General features: G+C 33.0%; 1 protein-coding gene and 1 pseudogene across 1 annotated transcript; both read right to left on the bottom strand.

The window, feature by feature from the left end:
- Nucleotides 1-1,105: 1,105 nt before the first annotated feature.
- LOC148932953 (putative late blight resistance protein homolog R1A-10) lies at nt 1,106-3,781 on the bottom strand (annotated as a pseudogene).
- Nucleotides 3,782-4,589: 808 nt separating this feature from the next.
- Nucleotides 4,590-6,966, bottom strand: LOC125200501 (putative FBD-associated F-box protein At1g78730). Its single transcript, XM_048098138.1, has 3 exons — nt 6,934-6,966; nt 6,013-6,849; nt 4,590-4,994 (listed from the first exon to the last, which is right to left on the bottom strand). The coding sequence occupies exons 1-3, from the start codon at nt 6,964-6,966 to the stop codon at nt 4,590-4,592; spliced, it is 1,275 nt and encodes a 424-aa protein (XP_047954095.1).
- Between the last annotated feature and the right edge of the window lie 3,677 nt (nt 6,967-10,643).

Genomic DNA, 10,643 nt, shown 5'->3' on the forward strand with positions numbered 1-10,643 from the left:
CATAACCCTAATCAATACTCTATCCTTTTATCCATTTTTCTTGTTCCATTTCTTGGTTTATCTTGTTGTGTTTATTTACAAGAATAAGTCCGGGGCAAATTCATGAGTCTTCAATCTAGAAGATTCACGTTACGTGGTGTGTCGCATATATCATCGGAGTATTTATATAATCATGATGATGCATTTTTCCATGGCTTAATTGTATGTTAAATCACGAGTTTAGTTAAATTCTGATTATTCCACATATTTTAAATTTGCATACTAGATCACGCAATTATCCCACGATAAATTTTTGGAGACAAATTTGATGCTAAATTGGTGTATACGTACAAATTCATGGCGGTAGATGCCAAAATTGTGGTTTTAGTATTTTTGTTAATCTAAATTAAGATTTGATAACCATGCGTAACACAAAGGTAACAGTTCTCGAATTACAGATTGAAAGTAAACAAATGACAAATCAACTGATAGTAAATTTTAGTTAGAAATAACTTAACAGCAAAAAACCAACAAATGCAATTATGCAACAAATCATAATCTTTAAATTCAGTCAACAACATGGTAAAACAACGATTGAAATGGTGGGATAACACGACATATATCCGACCCTTTTTGCTCTCTCATTTGCCTGAAAATCAATAAATGAATAGAGGGAGTGAGCTTAGACAAATAGTGAAAACATGTTACATACATTATTTATTGAAAACAAGTGGGAAACAAACCTAAAACCCATCCGCCATTAAATATTTTGTATTGCCATTTTTGAATGGCCAATTAATTATATGTCTCATTTCATTTTCACTGGACAATATTTTGGTAAATGGCATATTCATTTCATTCATGTTTTGTATATTCATGTTTTATTATAAAACTAATAGTAAAAGTAGGAATCATATTCCATAATATTTTCTACTTATTTTCTATATATTTCTTAAAACTCGTGTTGAGTCAAAGTGCAATATTTATCTGTGGACGAAGTAAAATATAACAAAAACATGTAAAGCTTAAATCACAAGTACGAGTATATAAGTTAAGAAAGAATAGAATTGATTTGGTTTGTGCAAATTAAAAAGAAATAGGAAGGCCAACCTGTTAATCAAGTTGAGGGTCCAACAAGACTTCTCTCATCTCAAATAGAAAGGCTGCAAAGAACTGTAAAGATAGATCTCGGTAATTGAATGGCAGAAGCGACAGATAAGGGATTGCACTCAATTAATTCAATTGTGGGCTTTGTGACCATTGAGGGACCACGGATCCAATCGAATTGTTGTAACTTGTAGCAATGCCGTATGCTTAGGAGGTCAAGCTTTGGGAGGCTTCCATGTTGAATTCTCCATCGCACCAAATCGGTGTTTTCAACTATTAGTGTCTGAAGTTTCAAAAAACAGCCTGGTACTATATATACCCCACTCTGGGCCTCGAAAAGCATAGTGTTCTAACTTGAGTGTCTCAAGATTTGGTAGTAGTTGACCAATGTCATTCATGTGCTTCCACGGACACCCTAAGCCACTCAAGGGCAACACTGTCAGACTTGTTGGGAACATTGAAAGAGGAACCCTAGACACATACGTCATCTCGGGGTTCACTACATTATAGTTGAGTGACTTTAAATTCTGGAGTTCTTCTGAGATATATTCCAAGCCACACAGCAGGTTGTTATCATCGTTGTCATCATAAGGCTTTCTCTCATTTAGGATTAATAGATGTTGTAAATGAGGGATTCTTCTGAGAATTTCTCTAGTGCAACTTTTTGCGCTCACCCCAAAAAGAAAGGAGAGTTTGTCCAAAGTAGCATTAGAATTAGGGGTTGGTAGCTCTCTTCCCAAGATGTCAATAAATTGTAGTTCTTGCATTTCCCATATCTCCATTGGCACGTATGACACAGCTCCACGCTTTTTAATGTGCATATTCTGATGGATAATCAAGATTTGAAGGTGAAAAAGATTAGATATGGAAGCAGGGAGCTCTTTATTGCAAGTTAGGGCAAGGTACTTTAGACAGACTAGTTTTAGAATTTCACGTGGAATATCGTAAAATCGGCCTTGAAGAGCATTTAGTACCCCGAGCAACTTGAAATCCATGGCATGCATTGGCATCGAATATTGGTGATAAGGACCATAAAAAAGGAGAGAACGAGCAGTGTATGCACAATCACTTTTTATTGATTCGTGCACTTCTTTGAAGGAAAATAAAGTGTTGGAATGGGAACATAACCTGCGTTGGTCTTTCATATCATCTTCCCAACTTTGTAAAACATGCAAAAACTTGATTTTCCTAGCTTCCTTTATACACAAGTGCTGCCAGCAAGAATGCACACGAAAATCTTTATTTGAAAACCAAGATAATCGATCGAGTCCAAGTAGAACAAGCTGATACCTTTTACCAAGCTCAACTATGCATTGGAACACAAAATCTTGCAAATTTTGTTTTTCAATCGGTTCCATGAACCCTTCAGCACTCAGACAACCTAAGATGCCATATATTTCGATGTCCCTATATGGACGAAAAGCTCCCAAATAGAGAAAAAACATTTTTAAATATTGAGGTAAGTACTCATAGCTTGGGAAAAATACCTCTGATATTTGATCATATGCATCCATAAAGATGGAATTATGTTGTGTTTCAGCTATCTCAGTCCAGTATTCTTGGATACTCTTGTTAAGCTCTCTCTGGTCGGCTTCATGTAGAAGATTTTGAGTGATAGTATTGTTGGCTTCTAATAGACGCTCTGCAACCGTGACTATCATAAGAGGAAGACCTTCGCATTTCTTGGCAATCTTCTCTCCCAATTTCTCAAGGTGAAAAGGGAAACCCTCCTAACCAAACACCTTCTCACCAAGTAATTTCTTACTCTCTTCTTCATCCAACAAGCGTACTATTTGAACTTGATATTCTAGAAATCTTTGTCTGCTTGTAAGCAAGATCCGAACGTTCTCTTGTGGCAAGTTATTCACTACTCGTGTGTCCCATTCCCATATATCATCCAACACGATGAGACATTTCTTATCCTTCAATATCTCTTCCAAGACTCCAACCAATTTCTCGTCGTCACCATCTTCTCCATGAGTAACCATATGGTTGTGAGTATTCAGATCAACCTGAGCCAAAATGCATCGTAGTATTTCATTGAACTCACACTTTCTGCCCACTTTGACCCATGCTTGAAGCCCAAAACGTCTTTGAATGGATGGATCGTCAAATACTTTCTTTGCAAAAGTTGTCTTCCCAACTCCCGCCATCCCAGTAACTAATAACCAATTCCTCTGAGCTTCCAAGAAAATGGTTCCTAATATCTTCAAAATAATTAGATAATCCAACCAGATTTGAGTCGATTCCGCCGTAATCAATCCTTGAAAAAATAGGTTCTCCTTCTTCTTCAGGCATATTCACCAGCTCAACATCGTAGTCCACCTCCATCTCCGCCATCCTCTCGACAAAGCAATCAACACTTTGGTCGCAGACTCTGCAGATCTACAGAGAAAGACAAGTGATCTCTCTCGCTTCCGAGTTGTGGAAGAATCTGATGGATGAATTCGGATTCGAGTAAATCTTCGAATTCCCATATGGCCTCTTTGATTCGGTCATCCAAAGCATTCACCTTCGTCCTGATCTTGCTGTAGCCCGTCTCGTCCAGCTTCAGCAGAGCTTTCTGCAAGCTAGCCATCGTTTCGAAGGCGGGCTGTAAGACTTGTGGAGAGGGAGGAACCAGCGAAACACGAGACGATTGTAGAATACATTGAATCGTATTCTTGAGAGAAATTGCAGCACCGTAAGCCGCCATCACCCGATTCAAATATGAATGATCAAACACAGCAGATTACTGGAGAGTTTGTGGTGGTCAAACAAGTTACAAAATGAAAATGGATAACTTTGCCTTCTCTATACAGAGTCAGCGTTGCGCATGTATCAATTAATGATACTACCAACTTACACGCAATCGATCACGCTTCAATTGAATTATTTGATTTGTCTATAGTAATTTAAATACAACTATACCTGCTCAGTTATTGAAATTAGCAATGGAAAAGTGTTCTTTATTTATCTCAAGATGTATTGATTCGACGTAACCATATGAAAATAATACTCATATTTCACTAACTTTTTCAATTCACTTTCTATTACATTTCATCCGTGTCGGATAAAATGGTAACAAATTTTGTGGGACGGATGGAGTATATAAAAGTATCAATTTAATTTGGATGAATTGAATATTTGATAGTGATAGTGTAAATGTTCAAACAAACACACATTCATATGGATTTCGATTTAATAAATAAACGAATTTCGGTATATATTTACAAGTTCGAGCTTGGTAGCTAATGGATGTTGTAATGAAACATATCAATAATTATCAGAAAAGTAATGATATCTATAATTAATAGTAAGACATCAAACAAAGCATCGAATGGAAGGTATGAAAAACTATTAGAAAAGAATTTATGTCAAAATTTCTTAAAATCAATTAAACAAGTAGATAAAAGCATTCTTAACAAAACTAATGTTCGATCCCAACTGATATTCTAATCTCTCTATTTTGATTTTTCCACAAAAATTACTTGTAGTACTACTACTTAGGAGTTTTATTAAAACTAATTTAATCCATACGAGTAAGAGATCTCGGGAGTATGTTGAAAATCATGTCGTACACGAGCTAATGTCTCTTTATCACAAGCCACCACATTTAGTTTTTCAAGACCTTCCTCCACGTCCATTCTTCCATGCACGCTTGTAGCGGTATTGATGACGTCCAAAGCCAATTCGGAAGCCACCACTTTCAGTTTTTCAAGAGCTGCATTATTGATGACGTACAAAGCGAATCCTCGTTCCCATGCAGTGCCCAAATATCCCGTGATTTCCAAATTCTTTACAGACAACTCACACCATGCCGGTTGCCATATGTCTGGCAATTCCCACGGAGGTCGATTCACGTCGTTCACTTCCCATCGACCTTGATCTATTCCGCTCACTTGCCTATATATCGGTTTGTGCACAAACTGCAACATAAATTGTAAAAGCGCATCAAATAACCTGATGGCTGCGCCCAAATTAAAAATGATGACTAGCTACTTTAAGTTAATGCATATTCCCTTCGCACTAAGTTACTTGAGTCGTTTCCCATTTTGGACTGTCCCATGACAGTTACGTCATTACCCTTTATGGCTAAGAACAAAACTGTGAGGGTTTGGCGGCGCACACCCGAAATCTACATTAGTATGATGTTATCAGCTTCGGTCAAAGCCCTCGCGGTTTTGCTCTTAGCTAGGGTGCTCCCCAAAAGACCTCATACTAATGGAGTTGGGATAATCCATATATATTGCATGCAATTTTATTAATTCTTCGGTGTGGATATGGTTTGCTCACCAACAAAAACATCTATCGTCACTTGGTTTATTATCTCTCTTACTTTGTTCTCCATTACTTTATTTTTTTCTCTACTTTATTTTATTTAAATTTAAATCACTAAATAAAATGTTCTTAAATAATGTGCTGAAAATAAATAGTACTATCAAGTATGGAACAAAGAGATTACCTTTATCACAAGTTTTTCCAACGAATGGCATGCTTTAATCAAATAATACACACAATGTGAAGAACACCAGCCACGGCATGCATCTCTCATATCAAGCTCCAACTCTAAATGTTTTATACTCAAATTATAAACCCGAGAGATTCTAGGATTAAGATCCATCTGCAAATTAAAATCATAAATAATAATTTTGTACATACATATATAGAGTAGTGTTATAGAGCCACTACCTCCTTAGTGCATAATTAGAGATTTGAAAAAACGGAATTTACTATAAGGCCATTTTAGTTCATAACACGTACGACTTATTTAAAATGAACTACAAAATCCTTGGATTGAACCAAAACACCCTTAAAATGACCTTCGTGTTTTCAAAATCAATCCAATCTCACTTTCCATTTTTGATCTGGTGGTTGAGATTTGGTCTCTAGTTATGCATTAAGATTCGACATGTGCATACATAGGATGAAGAAGGAAAATATTACCTTAGACGGAGACACATAATTATGAACACCCGGAGTTAAAAAGTGCAACAATTGTAGTCGATGGCGTATGTAAAATGGAATGCTGGCAAGGAGATCAGCCAGCATGGGTTGATCACCACTTTCTTTAAAATCGAGTTTGGTAAGTTTCGGTATGTTACTAAGTTCGACAGCACATTCACGGCTCAAACCATGGATCATCAAAAAAACTAGGCTTATCGTGTCGCGGATCACAATGGATTCAGCTCCCCAAATGCGAGAAATGTTTACAAGTTTCAATTTTGAGTGACCAACAATTGAAACATTTCTCAACTCCCAAGATGATTCAATTTTCAAACGTTCAAGAGCAACACAATTGGAGACCAAAAACTCTAGGCCTTGATCCGACAATTTAATGCTAGCTAGATATAAATCTTTAATGCATTCGAGACCATTTGTACTTGGCAGTCTAAAAATTGGACCCTTATGGTGATGTTGTTCCACACCACGTAAATGAATTATTTCAATTTTCTTAGCGAGGGCGAATTCAAACCACTCCTCAAACTTTAACCACTTCTTAAACTTGGCACCTACATAACGCGACATGTCCACCCCAAGCACTTTTATTTGACTGGATCTATTTGAATTCAAGACGTGGTCAACCATATGTACGTAATTTGGTATACGGTCAATCCCACATCTAAATTTTCGGAAAACAAGAAGATCTAAGTAGTGATGCTGGAGATGTCGCCAACGAGTTGATAGTATGCTAGTTGAAACAGCTTCTTGAACGTTCAGTCGAGAAATTATAGATATCAGAATATCATTAGGCAATTCGCTAATTCTATCTTCACGCACAATCTACAAAATTTGACATACTATAATACATAATCTTTGTATGCAAAAATTAGACAAACGTATAAATCTTAATGTTAAGTAACATACCTTGTACAATCTTGATTTACTAGACTTCGTCATAGGTTTAATCTAGCAATTAAAACGAGAGAGTAAAGAAAGATATAAATCAGAGTAACAAAAGACGATTGGTTTGCACAATAGGAATAACATTCCCGAAACAAAAGGGTCAAAATTATATTAAAAAAATTATACCGACATCGAAAATAACTAGGAAGACAAACTTTAACAAATAGAAAACCAAATCTTGAGTGGCAAGAATCAAATCTTGTGAATTGAGAGAAGTTAATTGGAAAATACTAAAATATAAGCGGCATGAGATGGAGAGAGAACCAAACCTTATTATACATTCGGGTAAAATATTAGAAAAGTGAAAATTTAATGCAAAACTGATATGTAGAATTTATTTATTGCTTTAAATTTATGAAATTTTGAAAGAAGATAAATTGCATATTACCTTTAAAGATAATAACTTTATCCACAAACTCTTATGAAATTCGATTAAAAATATTGCACAAATTATACTTACTCATATATATCTGGGGTTGCGTTAATGTGCTAACTAATTTACAGTAATAAATAATAACTTTCAATTCAATGTATTAAAATTATCAACACAAAGACATAATTATATCCATACAATATTTAAATTTAAATATCAACACAAATACATGAGTTTATCAACACAAGAACATTGATAAATTTATATCTTTGTGTTGATATTTTTAACATACAAAATTGATATTAGTTATTAGTTATTACTGTAACTTAGTTATAACGCATGACTTTAAGTCAAAAAAGTTAATTCAATTTAGAAATGTTTAAATAAAAGGCCCAAATGAGAAGCCCATTTTACGGAAACTATTTTTGTTTATACATATTGTTGGATTTATAATTTCTTCTTGAGACTGGAAAATAAAGAAATATGATATCAAAAGGGGAAAATTTTAGATTGATTCGTTACGTTTATCCACATTTTTGTAAAACTATCCTAAACGAAGCCTATATCTATAGATCGAACATAACTGCATTATGCAAATAAATTAAATTTCTTAAAGTCAATATTACATGGGCTATGGCCTTTGAGTGCAGGCCCAGCCCAAATCACTAAATAATCACTTTTTGGCTGTATTGATTTGCACCAAATTAAGAAAGAACAACGCTAACCCAAACTCTAATCTACTCGTAATAAACTAACAAAAATTAAAAATAAAAATAATTATCAATAAGAGTCATACTCAATTCGAATTACCGTGTCATATCAAGTTGACCCGATAAAAAAAAACATAATAATGTTTGGCATTAATTCATTAATTTTGTGTAAATTCGTGTTGATCCAAATTTATTACTCTTATATAAAGCTATTAATTAAAACATCTCAAAATATATTAATAGGCTAATATTAATTAATTAGCATTTTGTTCGTATATATTGATTAATGAGTACGCGACATACTATAACCGGCGAAATAATAATGCCCACATTTACCAAACCTATATTTATATAAATGTAATACAGTACTACTAATTTTTAAGAAAATTGTAATAGTAGTTTAATGAGTAGTTTAATTGATTGGACTGCAATTAAAATTTGTTAATATACTAATTTTAACGTAATTAATCAGCTTTATCTGTGCCAGCTACGGTCAAACTATTCCTACGACGGGATAAGCACGTGCCGTACACTGGAAATCTCCTTTCTACCCCCTAAATCCTCTTCCCCAATAACTGGAATAGCAGCAAAATACCATTTTCACCCTCTCAAATTATTGAATCCATTATAAAGTTCCAAAATTCCAATTATGCAAAAAACGTTTGAAAAGTCCTAAATCCCATAAGAAAATCATAAATTTACTAATTATATTATAGTAGTACAATGTTATTAAGTCATTATTCTTTATTAAAAGCTATGTAATTTTTATCATGAGACAATTAGAAAAAACTATCAAAATTATGATATTGTCGATTACTCCTATTTTTTAATACTAATGAATGGGATACTTGCCTATAAAACCTCTTATTTATTTTTCGAGATTAAGGTCAGGATTGCCAATTTCCATTAATGTTGATATACTATTTAAAATGAAGAAAACGTGTGCAACCGTTGAACTCGTTGTTGATTTTTATATACTTTACATAAAATTTATAAAAAATATTTGAAAAATATATACATAGATGATTAATCAATTGGGAAGCAACGACTTCAATTCGTTAGATATTCTTGTGGACTTTTAACGTGACATGTGGAAATTATTTACGTGCTATATTAGTTTTGATAATCTAAAATAGATAGTAAAATAATTTTTGGTTTCTGAGAGAATAAACTCAAAATTATACTATTGTATTTAACGTGAGATAATATTTTCAAATAAATCTCTATAACAATATGTTGCTGGTGGATTGACGTGCGATAATATTAATTGTGCGTGAATATTCCCACATTGTTTAATTTATCAAAAAAAGGTTTGAGATATCGATAAATCTTAATCAGTGATATTTTTTTAAATAAATAAAATATTAAAATTTAAAAAGTCATAGCCGGTACCCAAATAGGCCCAAATCATTTCGTTCCACGAATTATATTAGGTTTATTAGTCATCTTAATTAATTAGTGATAAATGCTGCCGAATCTCTTCAATAAACTCACTCGATTACTATTTATTAGGTCATTCTAAAATAACAACATCAAAATTTTCTATGTTTTATCATTCATTCTTATATGAGGAGTTGAATTTTGATTTTTTATATATTTAGATAATTAGATTCATTTTCATAAATGCACATCAAAACATTAGCAATTTAGCCAATTCAAAGAATCTGGTTGAGAGAATAGCAGATATATTAATCAAACCTTGAAGAAAGGGAAAATTTAATACTAAATCAAACTGCTGGATATTAGATTGATGGAATATGGTATGAACTAGATTCGAAATATAATGTGAAAATAGTGTCACAATGATGATTATTAATTTCAGATATATTCACTAGCTATTACTTATATTATTAAAATACTCCTTCTAGTAATTCTTATTGTAATATTTTAGTACTAGTATTAAATATTTATAGCTAACTATAATTTGGCTAAAAAGCTTTTATATAATGATAACATGATTTTTAAACAAAGAATACAAACAATCATATACACTCTAAAAATATCTAAGGATAATGGTTATTTAATTATAGTAGTATTAAACCAGTTTTCATATTTTTCCACCGACCTCCAATCCTCTACGTGAATATTGGTATATACAAGCTGCACCAAAACAATAATTAATCAATTTAATGGAATAGTTGACATATATATCAAATCCTAACAAAATTTATTTGTTATTCTTAAATAATTTCAAATGCAATCCACACAAACTCAAAAAACTCTACATATATAGTAATAATTCTGTTCCATAGTAATATACTAATTTTGTCATTTTAGTAAGTTCCATAGTAATAGAGTCATTTTCCATTTTAGTAAAAGTCAACATATTTTTCCACACCTACTTTACTCTCTCTTACTTTTTTTCTCTCTTCATCTCTATGCCTTCCTCATTTTCCACTTTATTCTCCCTTTACTTAACTCACCTAACACAATTCATCTTAATCTCTGTGCCGAAAAGAAATATCTTCATTACTATGGAACGGATGAAGTAGCATTTACTAATTGACTATATATAATTTATATAATTATTCAGCTTGTATTTTCAAATAAGTTCTACAAAATTAAAAAACACTCCAAATTATTAATTT

The sequence above is a fragment of the Salvia hispanica genome, chromosome 2 (assembly GCF_029641045.1).
Source record: "Salvia hispanica isolate PSC_SH4W2 chromosome 2, Shi_PSC_v1, whole genome shotgun sequence".
Classification (NCBI taxonomy): Eukaryota; Viridiplantae; Streptophyta; class Magnoliopsida; order Lamiales; family Lamiaceae; genus Salvia; species Salvia hispanica.